Source organism: Salvia hispanica, chromosome 4 (genome assembly GCF_023119035.1).
Source record: "Salvia hispanica cultivar TCC Black 2014 chromosome 4, UniMelb_Shisp_WGS_1.0, whole genome shotgun sequence".
Lineage (NCBI taxonomy): Eukaryota > Viridiplantae > Streptophyta > Magnoliopsida > Lamiales > Lamiaceae > Salvia > Salvia hispanica.
Window position 1 is genome coordinate 25,575,733 of NC_062968.1, and position 17,632 is coordinate 25,593,364.

At 38.1% G+C, this 17,632-nt stretch overlaps 3 protein-coding genes and 1 pseudogene across 4 annotated transcripts; 1 reads left to right on the forward strand and 3 right to left on the reverse strand.

Moving 5' to 3' along the window:
* Nucleotides 1-54: 54 nt before the first annotated feature.
* On the reverse strand, nt 55-2,348 carry LOC125219883 (cinnamoyl-CoA reductase-like SNL6). Its single transcript, XM_048121975.1, has 4 exons — nt 2,102-2,348; nt 1,857-2,014; nt 850-1,041; nt 55-648 (listed from the first exon to the last, which is right to left on the reverse strand). The coding sequence occupies exons 1-4, from the start codon at nt 2,232-2,234 to the stop codon at nt 211-213; spliced, it is 921 nt and encodes a 306-aa protein (XP_047977932.1). The 5' UTR covers nt 2,235-2,348; the 3' UTR covers nt 55-210.
* Nucleotides 2,349-4,667: 2,319 nt separating this feature from the next.
* On the reverse strand, nt 4,668-10,381 carry LOC125222080 (transducin beta-like protein 3). 2 transcript variants are annotated; one of them, XM_048124512.1, is made up of 15 exons: nt 10,033-10,381; nt 9,243-9,425; nt 8,966-9,115; nt 8,667-8,881; nt 8,062-8,347; nt 7,823-7,957; nt 7,580-7,698; nt 7,201-7,357; nt 6,795-7,041; nt 6,639-6,715; nt 6,310-6,429; nt 6,069-6,199; nt 5,819-5,993; nt 5,383-5,725; nt 4,668-4,961 (listed from the first exon to the last, which is right to left on the reverse strand). In XM_048124512.1, the coding sequence occupies exons 1-14, from the start codon at nt 10,330-10,332 to the stop codon at nt 5,405-5,407; spliced, it is 2,616 nt and encodes an 871-aa protein (XP_047980469.1). In that variant the 5' UTR covers nt 10,333-10,381; the 3' UTR covers nt 4,668-4,961; nt 5,383-5,404. The 2 variants fall into 2 exon arrangements, with proteins under 2 accessions (XP_047980469.1, XP_047980468.1); XM_048124511.1 differs by lacking the exon at nt 4,668-4,961 and having other exon boundaries at nt 5,048-5,725.
* Nucleotides 10,382-13,657: 3,276 nt separating this feature from the next.
* Nucleotides 13,658-14,623, forward strand: LOC125220775 (inositol-tetrakisphosphate 1-kinase 1). Its single transcript, XM_048122915.1, has one exon. It carries the CDS (start codon nt 13,658-13,660, stop codon nt 14,621-14,623), a length of 966 nt encoding a protein of 321 aa, XP_047978872.1.
* Nucleotides 14,624-14,761: 138 nt separating this feature from the next.
* LOC125220776 lies at nt 14,762-15,955 on the reverse strand (annotated as a pseudogene).
* Between the last annotated feature and the right edge of the window lie 1,677 nt (nt 15,956-17,632).

Below are 17,632 nucleotides of genomic sequence, written 5' to 3' on the forward strand. Positions count from 1 at the left end.
TTGTATCATCATGGTTTAGCATATTATTTGTCTGACAATGTAATGTGAGTTATGTTTGAGCTAGAAAATATTCTAGGATATCTAAGACTTTGATTTTGTTCATTTTTACTGAACATATGCAATGTACAATGCCAGTGCATCATCTTCTTTCTTGCAAACTGTCCATACTTTTCCTCTATTCCCTCTAACAAAACAATGCAATCAATCGATTCATTCATCTTTGCTTGTGACTTGTAATCCACTCTTGAAATCCACCATCAACTTGCGCAATTTGCCGTTGCTTATCCTCTGTTGGTGCACGCTTTCGTCGTTGAACATGTCTTGTGACGACGACGATGGCAAGAGCATCTTCGCCAGCTTCACCACGTCGTCGTTGCAGTTGACGATGCCGTTGAAGCACAGGTACCGGCCGTACGAGGTGACGTCCTCGAAGACGCAGATGTGTGCATCGATGAGGAACTCGAGGTCGACGGTGACGAGGACGCCGTCCTTGAACATCTCGGCGGCCCCGAGCAAGTAGGGGTCCTTGATGCTCAAATCGGGGTACATCAATAGCCCAGCATTTATCGACACCATGTTCACCTCCCGATCCATCGCCAATGCCCACGCCGTCTTCTCGGCCACAGTCTTCGACAGCCCATGCCATAACTGCATACGAGAATACGAGATGTCTTATTCCACTTTGAGTTGTTCCACGTTATTACATTGCTGATTATCTCACACAACTTGAGTTATGTTATATAATCTCTCTTACTTTATTTTCTCTTTAGTTTATTGTATGTATTTTTCAATTTTATTATTTCTCTAATTTTTATTTTATCTCTGCTAACACTTTCTTAAATCTCGTACCTTAAACTTCTTGCAGAAGTTGACGTCGCTCCAGTTTCTTTCGTCGACATCGGACGCATGGCCTTCATCGTGTTCCTTCCACACGACGGCGGTCGCGGACGACGTGAAGATAACCTTGTCGATGGTGTCCGTCTGGGCACATGCCTCCAACACGTTGTGGGCCGCTCTTACTTCCAATTCACCTATAAATTCCTGCACAAATACAATTTTACACATAACACGAAAGAGTGCGGTTTCTTGCATCTTTGACACATGATCTATGTCACCTAGTTTACGTATTTGATTGCGATTTATGTCACGCTCTAGATTCCGTGTGGAATCATTCGAAACTGTGATTTCAACCATAAAAAGTTTGAAGTGATAAGATGAACTTCTATGATAAAAGAAAAAAGAAAATGAATTTGATGATTAAAAGTCAATAAAAATCAAATTTCTCTTGATATTTTAGTCGATATATCTGTGCAAATATATCTAGAAGAAAAAGACGGAAGCTATAGATAAAAAAATAAAAAAGAGAAACTTAATCAATGACTTGTTGAAATGCGTCAAAATAAATAAATAGAATACGCCAAATTAAAATGGTCCCTTTTAAAATCGGCGGTAAAAATCAATTTCAACAATTTTCCCATTTTTTTCATTGAAAAGTGTATATTTGTAATATGTTGATGATGTGTCGTCAGATTATATATTTGATATTTCATAAATCAATCAAATATAATCTGTCAAATTATAAAAATTTGACAAAAATCACTTTTTCCTAATAATTCATATGGAGTTTCATTCACACGTGCTTGTGTTGGTTTGATCTACAAAGCTAGAGACAAATAAGCACAATAACATAATTCTAGAAGCAGCCATTAAAACTTGGTTTCAATGTTTCATGATCTATAGCTGGATCTCTCCATCAAATGAATTTAATACTTACTTTAAAAGCTAAAATCAGTCAACCTAATTTCTCTCTCTACAGTTTTTCGGGTGAAAAGGGGGAGAATTAAACAGAGACTTACATCGTAGGTAGGGTGATCGGAGGGGAGCTCGAATGAGTAGAACAAGGCGCAGCAGCCTTTGAGCGCATCCAAAATGCTGTGATAATCCAGTGGATCCGAATGAAACACTCTCAGATCCTCCTTCTCCACCGATTGCCTCTTGTAGCGCTGCATCTCCTCTGAAAATCCAACGATTTCGCGTCACCATTTGAAAAATATCGGCAACCTAATTAAAATTCATCGGTTTGAGCTAAAAAAAATCGTACCGTGGCTGTAGACGGCGGCGTGAACGGTGTAGCCGCGGCGGAGGAGGCGGTGGACGAGGCCGGAGCCGAGGCGGCCGGAGGCGTCCATGACGCAGACGGTTTTGGATGAGTTCCAGAATGAAGCTGGCGCCATTGTAGAGAGAGAGAGAGAGAGAAGGAGTTGTGTGATTGGGGAAGGAGTGTGGGTATTTATAGAGAGAGAGAGAGAGAGAGAGAGAAACAGAGGAAATGAAAGGAAATTTGGGGGATTGAAAGAGTGTGCTGTTAGCAGATGGTTGGGAAGGTGGTGGTTAATTAGACTTAGGCAAGCAACACATTTTCTTTTTATTATTTTTCTATTATCATTATTTGAGATTAAATAATGTGTTATTTATGTGTTTTTTAGTCCACTTCTGTCCACAAAGAATCAATCTGACTTGTTTAAATTAAAGCATCAATATCACTTATTTAAATTACTACTAGTATAGCTGTCCATGATTTTTTTTTATTTTATTATTACTATTTAAAGCATTTAAAAATTATTAATTATTTCCTCTGTCTACCATAAGTCTCATTTTTATTTTAAAAAATTATTTATATTTTCTAATTCTCTCCTATTTAACGTATATAGTCTTCTTGTAGCTATTAAACTAATTAAATTTAGAGACGATGTCACAACAGTTGTTTTAATATTTAAGACTGCTTTGCAATAATATTGATAGTCAGTTTCTGAGGAGAATTAAATTATTAGTTTGGGGGATAAATTGGTCTTTAATGGTAAGTATTTAATTTTGCTGCTCATGATATGATTCAGTGCTTATCTATTATTCTTTGTTACCTATTTTGTTAAAGGAAAATACCCTTTATGTTATAGTCTTTGAATTTTAATTTTTCATTATGGTTTTTATATTTTATCAGCAGTTGCCAAGTGGTATTTTGATTTTTTTATTTTTTACAGTGGTATTTTATTTGTTCTATTTTTTTTTCACAAAGTAGGTATTGTACGTTAATTATTAGCTGACTTAACTAATTCAATTCTCTTTTTAAATATTAAAATGAAAATCTACTAGCTCGTATTTAGATCCATCAAATGTTAGGTATGTGGAGGTTGTCTAAACATAAAATGTTTTTAAAAATTTATTTACATCATAGAGGACTTGGTAGAATAAAGAATCAATGCTAATTCTTATTCGTAGGTTGTACTCCATCCATCCCAATTTAGCGGTCTCGATTTACCATATTTGGATGTCTCATTTCAGAAGTCCAAGTTGGAATATTTCATAAATGGTAATAGGCTCAACATTCCACTAACATATTTACATTCATATTTTATTATTAGAACTAATGTATAAAAGTAGGACTCACATTTAACTATGTTTTTTCACTAACTTTTATTTACATTTCTTAAAATTCGTGTCGAATTCAAATGGAACTCCTAAAATGGAACGGGGGAGTATTTTGTAGTAGTTGAAAGTTGAGTTTTATAAAAAACCAGTATGATAAAGAATCAAGATTATCTTTATGCTTAAATTTTACTGTAGTTCAAAGTTGAGTCTTGTAAAAAATCAATATAGATAGGATAATTCTTATCCATAAATTATACAGTATTTTGTAGTAGTTGAAAGTTGAGCCGCAAAGAAATGGCTAGAGATAAAGAGTCGAGATAATTCTTATCTAGTTAAATTTTTTTGTAAATAGTTAAATGTGAAATCGGTAAAAATAAAGAATTGAGATACTAAGTCTTATCCATAAGTTGTAGGAGTACTACTAGTATTTTGTAATTGAAAGCTAACTCAACTAAAGTGGAGGTTTTCTAAAGTCTAAACATAGACTATACGAAAACTTCATTCAATGTTATAATTAATTGTAAAAATGTACTAGTAGTGTTGATAACCTTTTTTAACCTCGGAGATTTTTTAATTTTTCACAAAACCAGAGCTTTTATTCTATTAACTTTTTGACATTCACATGTGATTTGCTGCTAATGGTTTGACTAAATATTTCATTCTACCCATACTAAAATATCTAAACCTTTCACGAATTTAGCAGTTATACCAATTCTTTCGTATCTTAATCTATTAAATTCATAAATTATTCCAAGCTTACAATTTTAAATTCATCTAACACTTTGAATATATATGTCTCAGAAAATAAATAAAATTCTTATTACGTTTAGTGATGAAATGAAATTTGCAATGAACCTAAATCATGACCACGAAATTGTTATATCACTATAGATTTGGACAAAATAGGACAATAACAAATTGGTCACACGATGCCCGATGAACTAGAATATCATTCACAAATTCCAAATTTTGTGATAAAATTGATCAAATCACTCAAGATTGAAAATGAAATATATTTAAATTAATAGAAATTGATATGCCAATGGCACTTTCAATTTAAATGAACACAAATCAAATTACTCCATAAGTGAGCTGTCGTAACACGCGTACACGTTGCCCATACTATTAACAACTACAGCTTCATCCAACTCGAACTATGTCAGCCCATTATTAACAGTTACCACAAACTTCAACTACCACACCACATAATACTCCCAACTTTAGAAACATCACAAATTTAATACAACGAAATTGATAAAATATTAAAATAATATTTAAAATAGAAGTATTAACAATTAGTAGGAGCAACATGTTCACATCTTGCAGCAAAGGCGATTCCGTCACCTTAGCAGCCCCCATACTCTGTCCCGACATTATATGAGGAGGTTCAATCAGGTTACGCAGTAGCCCGTTAATAGGGAGGCCTTAACCCACTGACTGCCAGAAGCCCATCTTCCAAGGCCTCACACTTGTGCCTGAGAGATGAAAGCAACTACACGACAGCAGTGGGATTGCCCCTCCGTTGCTAACTGCACCTACGGGCAACAAGTTCACATCTTATTTTGCATTTTTGTAGAGTAAATGGAATATATAATATTTAAAAAAATAAATTGCGATAAAATCAGGAAATATTAACTATATATTGTAAGCAAAACCACATGGAAAATTTCGTCTTTTTAGAAAGAGTAGACTCATAAATTTGTTCTAGAACATAAGTTCCGTTGCATTAATGAGATAAAGTTACAACAGGCTGTTTGTTTCTGGACTTTGGAGAAACAGGACCAGTATATGAGCGGCCGGATCTTGACCTGTCAGACGATCCGAGCCGTCTTGTTTGAGTAACCACATCAAACGGTTTGGCCCACGAGCACAACCCAGATTCGATGTGCCAGCTTTAAGTGCACGACAATTGCAAACAAACAGCCATATTTTCTTGGGACAAAAGGCATATGTTACCTCCAATGTCGGATCAAACGGATTAGGCTGGAGAGGATATGGTCGCTGTGCTCACATACGCCACCTTCGACTTCTTCTGCTTTTTATCTTGAGACTTTCGTGTTTTTCGCTTTTTTGTTGATGCATCTTTGGGCTCTGGGTAGTCCTCGCCTTCCTCCCTAGCTGATTCTCCTAAATCCTCGTTTTTTCTTGGTTCTGTGGCGTTTGCTTCGGGTTCGATGACAGACATTCCCGTTAGGGTATAGTCCAAGAGGTATGTGCTCCTTTGCAACCTATCGATTCTGGTGTAGTGTCTCTGTGAATACGGAATAAGGCCTTCAAGCAGTTCTCCAATGCCCTTCATCTTTTACAGAAAACACAAGCAATGAGATGTAAACTCGAGATATTTAAAAATGAAGACGAAAAAAGAGCAGGTGATGATGCTGCGACTGAGTACCTCGACTAGATCTGTCGGAGGGAGGATGGTAAATAGGCGATGCAGAACAAACTGTGCTATATGGCAGAGTTTTGGTTTCGTATTCCATTCTCTTACGTATTCTAAGAGTAGACGAACCTCTTCCTTATCAAAAGGACGAAGAGCCTTCTCAATCTGAACGTCCGCGTTTGGCTTCCTGTTAGAAGGTGGAGCTAAGATAGACATATATCGAAGATAGCAAATTAGAATACTACAAAAACGATCATTTCACCTGATGACTTCACTAAATAATTCAAAAAGTTTGTGAGGCTTGCGAAGTTCAAATGCAAGTCGGACGGCTCTAGTGTAGTCACGATCTAATACAGCATTTTCCAAATCTTGCCCTTTCAAAACATCTTCTTCCTGTAAAAATAATTCGAAATGTTTTATAGTGTAATTTCAATCATAACAACGAAAACTGTTCCCAGTAAACCATCCCAGTTAATACAGATGATGATAATCAGACAACGCACTTCTTTACGGAAGGCCTCCTCCTTTTCCGCAGCTGTAGAGTCATGCCACAAATTAACAACTGCATCAACACCACCTGTAGCAAGCATTTCCGTCTTCTTACCAATTGCCAATGCCCATATCTGTAGAATTTATGTGTAAGCAACTAAAATTTATTGTTCTAGACTTCTAGAATGTAAAGTTGTTTCATCTAACCACATCTAACAATTCTAGGAACTGTCGCGTACGATGTGAAGGTCTAAGGGCCAACATTTTTGTTTGGTCCAAATCGTTACCATTAGTCGTTTTGATCATAATCTGTTTATGAAAAATCCCATAAACCACCGATTACCTTGTCTTCATGTTGATCATAAGTGGCCAAGCATTCTTGAGTTTTGACTGTCCATAACTTCACCAAACCATCAGCTCCTAAAAAACAAATCAAATACATTAAAAAACAAAACTATGGAACACAGTAAGTAAATTAGCGATCAGCAAGTCAGCTTACCACAAGAAACAAATTGGGTCCCCCGTGTAATAAATGAAGCTCTCATGACACTTGATGTGTGTCCTTCAAATGTTTTTAGACAGGAGCCATCAGAGATGGCCCATAGTTTGATTGTCTTGTCACCCGATGCTGTTATGACACAGTGATCCACTGGAGAGAACTCCACAGACCAAATACCTCTCTTATGACCTTTAAGTACAACAACTGAGACCAGATCAGGAAGCCTCCATATGGCTGCTGTACGATCCTGAATATTTGAAGAAACAAAGGAAAGTGATTTATTGATGTTCACTGCTGGTGTTTCTCTCTCAGTAAAATTCACCATTTAATCAGTTAGCGGTTTCATTTGATATGTGTTAAGCGGGTCAACAACATTTTTACTTCCAATTTTCGTCAATTTACTAACCTGGGAACCACTGCAAACAAGGCTATCATCAGGTGAAACTGCCAACGAGTTTATATCTTTGTCATGGGCTGCCACTACTGCTTTTGCTTTCAAATTGGAAGCTTCTCCAGCATCATCTGACACTCCATCAAAGCTCCAAATCTTCAATGTGCGATCACTAAACCAAGCAAAGACAGGAAGGTAACTCTCAGAGATGCATGATGTCAACACAAAGCGATAACACTTTAAAAGATCAACATGACTAATTTATTCATCTCCAAGATTATGAACAACTAAGAGCAATACTTGTTCCAAAACTAGATCCCTATACAAAGATGCAAATGGCAAGTATTTTCAAAAGGTGATAGTTTCAAATTCCCAAAATTTGTAGGATATTTACCTACTACCACTGACGCAAAAGTTCCTGTTTTTCTTCGAGAAAGCAACAGCACCAATAGCACCCATGTGACCTATGCCAACACCAATGCAGCGTTGGCTTTCGGCTTCCCACAATCTAACCTATAGAGGTAATTGAATTGAGACTGACTATGTAACCAAGTAATAAAATGAAGCATGAGTCTGCGATCCAATCTGACAAGAGAGACTGAGAGAGTATATGAATTTGCAAAGAAATATAACTTACAGTGTTATCTTTACTTCCCGAAACGATAAGTGTTTTTCCAGAAGCTGACACACAGGTGTCAATGCATGGAATCACATCGCTATGCCCAGTCAATATGTAGGAACATGACATTGATGCCAGATCATACACTCTTACCTATATGTGATACAAAGAAAAAATAATGATGAATTCTATGGAAGTGAAAGCCATGGCCAACAAATTGAATCAAAAATATTCCAAAAGTTACAAGATTCAGTTACCTGTTCGACACTTGTAGCAACTGCGAGATATTGTTCCTCGTCACCCAGAAACTTCATATCTGCAATCTCTTCATTGTATCCAATTAGTCTTTTCCTCAGGGCCAAGTTCAAACCATCATCGACGTTTTTATCCAAATCATAAATAAGAAACTGTTGGTCAGCTGTAGCACAGAGCAACCCTTGGCCTAACGGAAGCATCATTGCAGAGGTAAAACCTCTTTTAACTTCTTCTTTCTCTGAGCTGACTGCTAAATCTGAAGATTTCTGCTCAAAGAGGCACACTGCCCTATTGCAGAGAAATTGGAGTTCAGTAATTGAACCAAAAATTATTGGGTAGTGACTTGTTGTGCAAGAGAAAATGATGCATGCTAAAGCTAAGGCACTTTAGAAGGAGCTAGATATAATACTTTGGCCAAATTGCTTTGGCTTATCCTGAACTTTGAAACAATAACTATCAAACTAGTAGGTGAGCTGAACTCCTGACACTAAATCTGGAATGAGTTTATACATTTAAGAGATCAGGACCCTTATGGCTAAGAAACAGGCAGTTATAGAGTATCATATTTATGAAGATTTCAAATTGTTTGAAACTACATATGACATACCCATCAGAGTTCCATATCCGCACGATCCCACGTTCACCAACTGTTAAAAACTGAACAGATGATGAACTGATCTTCTTCCCGATTTTCTGAGCAAATGCTGACAAACATAGGGCAAAAGGGGATGCCGCATCAAATGTACACACGGCTTCTAGCGCTTCATACACCAGTACAGTAGTTTTACAGCTATAATCGTGCAGGTCCCATACATTCACAACCTGAACTTATACAGATGGATGTTAGGATTCAGCTAAGATAATGTAATACTGTGGGAAAATATAAACCAGCCATTAGGGATTTACCTTGTCTCTTCCAGCAGTCAGCAACGTCCATCCATCTTCAGATATTGCAATCGAAGTAACTGTTGATTGATGTTTTTCTAGTGTTGCGATACACTTTTTCTTCACAAGGTCCCATACCCTAACAGTGCTGTCGTCCCCACCGGAGAAAATCTGTGAAAATTTTAATCACTTCAATTCAATCCATCCAAGGGAGATTTCCAAAACAAGATAGCCAGGAGACTTTAAGAAAATAAGACATTATTTACTTATTTTCTCTGTTTCAGCTAAGAGAACTCACAAGTAACCGGTTTGGGTCTGGGTGGAACATGAGGCTGGTTACCACCCCTTTATGCCCCTTGAAATAATGTGTGCAGAAGCCTCCATCAACGTCCCACACTTGCACTTTCTTATCAGCACCAGCTGTTGCCAACAATCCTCCTGAGGAATGGCAAGCCATTCCCATTACTGGCCCTTCATGCCCCTATCCCCAACAAGCCAATACATAAAATAATTTTAAATAAATAACAAGCAAATTGTAATGTGCTGAGGCATGTAAAGTGTAAACTAGACCAAACGACAGTATATGACCTCATGATTGTCAGTTTAATGCAAATTCCATCTACGTTTTGATAAACATATGAAAGAGTAATTTCCAAACAAGCTCGCGTACATGTCTAAGCTCGTCAAAAACCCAATTGAAACTCAAACAAAGTCACATGTCTACATTGCTGAATAGTATCACAATCAGATTGATTCAATTCATTTTCAACCCTACAATTGAGCTAACTTAATTAGAGTATAAACAACATCCTATTACAAACAAGCTTCAACTTGTCAACACCAACTAAAACAATCGCAACCAACAGAAAACATAATCAATTGAAAATCAAACAAAGTCACATGTCTACATTGCTGAATAGTATCACAATCAGATTGATCCGATTCATTTCCAACCCTACACCCTACAATTGAGCTAACTTAATTAGAACGTTAACAACATCCTATTCCAAACAAGCTCCAACTCCTCAACACCAAACACCAACTAAAACAATCGCAACCAACAGAAAACATATAGAATAGCACCGAACCTTCCACGAGCGAATGCATTTGAGCGTGGAGACCTCCCAGACTCGAATTTGGCGGCTGTGGCTGGACGAGAAGACGAACTTGTCGTCGGGGCTGAGGACGAGGGCGGTCACGGGCTCGGAGTCGCCTTCGATTGTTGATCTGATAGCGGAGTTAGAAGAATCGACGACCTTGATGGTGTCGTCGCAGGCGCAAACGATGAAAGAGGCGTCGGAGGCGACGGCGTAGGGACCACCGGTGTAGAACTGCTGCAGAGATTGGAAGCATCGGTAGTTCTTCTTGAGCGCCACCGCCGACGCCATGAGAGCTCAACGGAGATGAAGGGTTTAGGGTTTTAGTTTTAGAACAAACTCGCGGCGAAAGGATGCCGCTTTTTATACTACTCCATATATATTGAAAAATTAATTGAAAGGTTTGTGGCAATTTTTTTTGTTAAATATTTTTCATTTAAAAGAATATTTCTAGTTGATTGAAAGGTTTGTATCAATTTTTTTTGTTAAATATTTTTCATTTAAAAGAATATTTCTAGTTGGTCGGAGAAGATATTTTCATCAAATTCTTATTTTACTTGATCAACTGTAATATGTTTTATGATATTTTAAACCACTTTTTAACTTCATAACAAGTAGGATAAAAGTCACATAGAAAATGACATTGATTTAATTGTGGAAAATATGATTAAAAAAAAAAAAAAACCTTATAAGTTAATCAAATATGGTGAGATAGACATGTCGTGAGAAATACTAAACAAAGTGCAAAGTTTATGATATTCTAGACCAATTTTAAAGTTAGTGAAAAATACCTAATTTTGAGCAAAATTCATGATTTTAGAAATCAATATCCCTATTTTTTATCTTCCTATCTCTTGCTTTTCATACTTTACCTATTGTAGATTAAAATGGTATTATTTCAAAAGTTTATATTCCATAATTTATAGCACATTGATTAATAGTACTAAAATATTAATTGATTTATCCTCATAAGTTAATAGGAGTAACTTTTTTCCTTTTTTTTTAAGTTCATACTCTATTATCTATTTGTGAATAGAAGTTACGTTTTTTTATATATTATAAATGATAATGGTAATATGGTACATTTCACTAACTCATTTCATTCACATTTTATTTAAAATCAATTCCCACTTCATTCAATAAAATTAGAAAGTTTCAACACGACAAAGTATTAATTCAAAATTGATAAAATGCGAAAGAGATAAACAGAAAAAAAATGATTTGAGCATTGCTATGGAAAAATGAAACTCATCTTATAAGAGATAACAAATTTTGTGTGACATTCATTATTTTTACGATACAGAAGAATTACTCCCTCCGTTCCATAGTAATAGAGTCATTTTGCCATTTTGGAACGTTCAATAGTAATAAAGTCATCTCTCTTTTTAGTAATACATTTTTCCACGCCTACTTTACTATCTCTTACTTTTTTCTCTCTTCACCTCTCTACCTTTTTCATTTTCCACTTTATTCTCTTTTTATTTAACCCACCTAAGAGCATCCACAATGGTAAATAGGCCAGCCATAGGCTAGCCTATTTCTTCTCCTGCCACATCATCCAGCACTAAAATTTCTCATGTCACATCATTAGGACAAGCAATAGGCTAGCCACATCATCAGCACTATAAAAAAACAACTACATTTACGGAATTAAACACAAAATACGGAATTAAATTTACGACACATATACGGGAAAATTCGTTAATTTTATTTAAATAAAAAAATTTACAATAACTAAAAATAAAAAAATTACATAATAAAAAAAAAATTCGGGTTTCCACACACGAGCCCCCGCCCCACTCTACTCCTTGTCGCCATCGCCGCCACCGCCACCGGCCACACCCCCGACATCTGAGCCCGCGTCTGATCCCCCCAATTGTGCCGCGAAGGCATCCAAATCGACCCGCATACTCTCGAGCATTGAGTGAAGAAACCTCTTCTCCATGGGTTAGTTGCCTCCCTCCATTTGGCCAAGATCTTGTGCGTCTGTTTGCGCGTTTGTTGACGCGCGTAGAAGGCGAGATCGGTTGTCGACTTGTCAGGGGGGGATGCCGACTGGACCTCCTGGGACACTTGGGCGACTCCCCTCGCTGCCCGTTGCGCCCTCCTCTGACCAATCGGGCGAGTGCGGCGAGCGAAGGATGGAGGGGACGACTCCTCTGGAACATCCTCGGGGAGGTCGTGGGAACCGCCGCTGCCGCCGTTGTAATCATCGACATAGTTCAGCCGCTGCTTCTTCGGCCAGCCAAGCATCGACACCCGCCGGAATCCATCAAGCACCAGATAGCAGTTCCAATAGGTGAATTCCTTATACAGGCCCGGCACGGGGAAGGCTTTCTCCGCTATCCTCCTGCAATCCTCATCAGTCTAGCCACTTGTCTTCATACGGAGGGCGTTGGTGTACAAGCCCGCAAATCGGGAGACCGCAGCCCTGATTCGCTCCCATCCCTTCCGGCACTCATTCCCGGTTTATGCCTTCCTATGCGGGCAATTCCTCTTGTAGGCTGCTGCAATTTTAGCCCACATGTTGACGATTCTCTGATTGTTCGAAACGAGGGGATCATCACAAACAAACACCCAAGTCTTGGACAACGCGATGTTCTCATCATCCATCCACTTCCTCCGTACACTGTCGTCATCAGCCGGCTGCGACGAATCGCCTACCACCTTTTTGCCCTTCTTCTTCTTCTTTGGTGCGCCCCGACTCTGCCCCCACCCCTGACCTACTCCCTATGTCTGAATGGGAGTGTCTCCGAATCGAACGCCCGGTAACAAATCTCTATGGAGAAAGTGTCATCTCCAGTGAATTGAGTCTCCACTGGGGTCAATGTGTGGGAAGACACAGTCAAAAAATCAAGAGTGGGGCGATAAACATTGTCCACCCCGGCGTCACGGGCTGCACCCCCGCCTGCCACCCCGACATCATTTGTGGCATCATCTGCATCCTGGCTCCCCAACCCGGCATCATCTGCATACCAGGTTGCATGCCCGGTACCCCCTGCCCGCCGCCCTGCAGCATCATCTGCTGCCAAGGGTACATGTTGTAGTACCCGCCGCCCATCTGCCCCCATCCCGCTCCCGCGGGTACCGTGGGAGTTTGAGTCCCGCTCGTCGCTGGAGTAAACTCGTTGTTGTGATCCATTTCGCGTTATTGCTCTTGTACAGAAATTAAAAGAGAGAAAACTCGTTAAAACAAGTGGTGCGAATGAAAATATCGTGAAAATCGCGTATAAATAGTGTTTCGAAAATTTAATTTAAAAAAATAAAAAAAATTGCGTTCGCCGATCGCCAGCCTACAATGGCGGCGAGCGCATCAGCCAGCGCTCGCCGATTCCGCGCTCGCCGGTTGCAATGGTTCGGCGAGCAGACCGGCTAGCACCGAGTATTGGCTAGCCGGTCGCTCGTCGATTATAGTGAATGCTCTAAATAATTTTTCTTAATATCCGTGTAGAAAAGAAATACTCCTCATTACCATAAATGGAAGGAGTAATTTACAAGGGGGATCCAGTAATTTTTTTCCTTCACAATTTTCTTTTAACCTTTCTAAAACTTTGCAGGAAATGGAACTCCAAAGAGAGTACTACAGTACTACTGCACTATAGTGGAGGAGGATACGATGTCGGAGGAATCTAAGCCAAGGTACCGCATAGGTTATGCTCTGGCGCCTAAGAAAGTGAAGAGTTTCATTCAACCGTCACTCCTCAATCTCGCCAAGGAGAGAGGAATCGATCTATTTCCCATCCAAACCACCAAACCCCTGATCGATCAATTACCCTTCGATTGCATCATCCACAAATCACCCGACCCGGAATGGCGGAACCAGCTCGAGCAGCTCCTTGTGCAAAACCCCAACATCGTCGTAATTGACCGCCCGGAGGCGATCGAGCGCCTCCACAATCGGGTAACCATGCTGCAGGCGGTGAACCAGCTGGAAATCGCGAACGGATTTTCGATTGGGGTCCCAAAGCAGGTGTCTGTGGAAAATCCCCAATCGCTGATTGACCGCGTCGCGTCGAGTGGTTTGAGGTTTCCGGTGATTGCCAAACCTCTGGTGGCGAATGGGACCGCGTGCTCTCACCAGATGTCGCTGGTTTTCAACGAGGAGGGCTTGCGAGGGCTGAATTGGAGCCAGCCGTTTGTACTGCAGGAGTTCGTGAATCATGGAGGGGTCATTTTCAAGGTATACGTGGCGGGCCAGCACATTCAGTGTGTGAAGAGGAAATCGTTGCCGGATATCTCAGAGGAGAAATTGGGCGTTTCGGAGAATTCGGTGTCGTTTTCACAGATATCGAATGTGACTGCTCAGGATCAGAGCGATGACAGCGTGGAGAAGCTGATTGAGGCGGCTGAGCTTCCGCCATCTAGTTTTGTGACGGAAGTAGCTAGTCAGTTGAGGGAAGCTTTGAAGTTGAACCTTTTCAATTTTGATATGATAAGGGACAGTAGAGTTGAAGGACGGCATCTTGTTATTGATATCAATTACTTTCCAGGGTATGCGAAGATGCCTCACTACGAGACAATTTTGACTGATTTTTTAACTGGTTTCCTGTATCATATTTTACCTACTCTACAGCGAGAGTAAACAGAAAATATACATGGAAATTTTAGGGAAAAAATTGTGGAGAACATAGAAATCACACTGCTGGTGGATATGATCATACCTGCTGGAGAGTCTATGCCGCAGCAAAGAAATAGTAGGGCATGAAATCGGGTAATTTTCTCATTTTAAATGTTCGGTGTTTGGGACACCATCTGTTAGCAGCCTCTGTCCAGAAATGAGATTGATCATGGTGACAGTCTGGGTTGGCTGCAATAAAAAAACACTGTTAATAATACTTGATTATAAAGGAGCTCATTTTGAAGCATGATTTTACTTTCTCATGAACTTGTTTCTAGTAGTAGTTGCTTGCTTTGTCATCCATGAGGATATCCTCTAAGGCATCAGTAGTCGCTGGAGGGATGGAAAATTCTGCTGGAGATGAAATTGTTTGGTTCTTGATCTGTGTTTAAATGCACTGAAGATGCTGAGATGAGATCAGGTACTTCATAATCCATTTACATGTTAGATGATTCCACAAATTTGTTGCTATTTACATCCGTCACATTGTTGGTTTCCATTGTGTTCTGGAAGACAGGTCGAAGTGTGTCTTTGAAGCTCGGTTGGCATGTCAGAGTCTCAAATTCAGGTTTTGCAGCGAATCTCTCTGACTTTAAGCCTATCTTAAAGGAATCACATTGCAGTCTGCTTGTGACTCGAGCTGCCCCAGGCTAGGATAAGTTTCCATCTGGAGAAAAGGCGAAACTGAAGCCAGCTGTAAAATTTTGACCACCAGTAGAAGCTTCTTGAGACGAGCAACTTCCTCTTGAGATCTCACAACACCTTCCTGGGTAGATTTCTTGATCTATAACAGCTGAGAATCTGAGGTAACACAGGTATCAAGATGAGCTCTCTGCATATGGGTGTCATGGTCTATTCCATTCCGAAGCAGCTTTTCTAGAGACGGGTATTCCAGAAGTTCTTGATCTCGTTATCAGCTCTCCCTGGCAGGTAACTAGCTCTACTGACCACCTGGAAAACATAAAACAAGTACTAATAATCATTAAATGCATAGAAACCTGCCTTTGACACTGCACGAAATCAAGTCTACAAGTTTAGATATTGAGATTTGAGTAGTTCATTACTTGTTGAGCCCAGCAAGCTTTGGGAGCTCTTTCCAGCTGCCATGGCCATATTTCTGAATGCAGTAAACAAGCTTCTCATCTTCTTCAGGCGTCCACGTGTTGTTTCTGTGTTTGTGTTTCTCTTGAGTGATTTTAGTTAGTTTTGTGTGGAATTTGTGTGATTATAGCATCGTTTTATAGTGAGTGTGGCAGTGTTTGAAAATCTTGACAGTTGCGTGCTGTGGAGAGTCATGAACTTGTTCTTTTCGCTTTCTTAAAACGTAACAGGCCCGTGAGAGATTACCCCGTTCGGGTTTGGAACCATTAAAAGTTTAAAACCGAACACCACTAGGCCCAGGATCATATATTCGGCGGAAGGGAAAACTGATGTGGATGCTGAGACTGATACTCCATTCATCCACCAAAGAGTGTGCAATATTGGGGATGCCAAGTGTTTGAATTTAATTACTATAGTTGTTATTATGACTAAAAGTGATATTTATTCTTAGTAAACGTCACTGTTTATGTTTTTAAGAACATATAGTATCACTTTTGTAATTGTCACTTTTTAAAAATTTAAATTTAATTAGTACTTTAAATGTTATTACGACTAAAAGTGATATTTCTTCTTAATAGATGTCACTGTTTATTTTTCTTTTGTTATGATTTAAGAACATATCTCACTTTTGTAATTGTCACTTTTAATTATACACGTCATTTGTTTTTTGAAACATACTAGGACTATCACTTCTGTTCAGAATCCCCTTTATTAGCTAGAGTGAACTACAAAAATAGTTCCTAAACTATGTGTTTATCTCGTCAACGAAGCCTGGACTTTAAAAATATCCTCAGACAACCCTGAACTAAGCGTTTATCTCGAAAATAGTCCCTTTTCACTGTTTCGTGACGAAAATACCCTTTTGGGGGGTTTGGACAATTTGATCTTTTTACATTTTAAATCTGATATTATTTCAGTTATGTACTAAATCTGATATTATTTCAAAATTATCATTCTTCTTTCCTTTTGGCATCCTTCACTTTCTTTCTTTATTTCAATATTAGGTTTAATTTTATAAAATTAAATTTTATAATTCTATTTTTAAATATCTATAAATTTTTTTAATTATTAAAATTACTATTAAATAATAAATTAATAGTTTTAATCAATATTTGATAGTGTCTAATATTTAATCAATAAGGTACGCCGCCGCCTTAGTTTTAATTAATATTTAATAGTTTTAATCATAAATAGATTATATAACAAGATTTAGTCAACTTCATAATATTTTTAGTTAAATTCTCCTATACATTAGATGCATATTAATTTCGGAATAAATCGTGTTATATGATCTATTTATGATTAAAACTATCAATTATTGATTAAATATAAGGTGTCGTCGTACCTTATTGATTAAATATTAGACACTATCAAATATTGATTAAAACTATTATTTGTTATTTAATAGTAATTTTAATAATTATAAAAATTATTGATATTTAAAAATTGAAATTTAAAATTTTATTTTATAAAATTGAGTGAACTACAAAATTAGTCCCTGAACTATGCGTTTATCTCGCCAATGAACCCTGGACTTTAAAAATATCCCCAGACAACTCTGGACTAAGCGTTTATCTCGAAAATGGTCATTTTTTACTGTTTCGTGACGAAAATACCCTTTTAGAAGGTTTTGGGGGTTTGGGCAATTTGGTCCTTTTACATTTTAAATCTGATATTATTTCAGTGATGTACAAAATTTGATATTATTTCAAAATTATCATTCTTCTTCCCTTTTTCCATCTTTCACTTTGTTTCTTTATTTCAATATTAGATTTAATTTTATAAAATTAAATTTTAAATTTCGATTTTTAAATATCAATAATTTTTTTAATTATTAAAATTACTATTAAATAACAAAGTAATAGTTTTAAT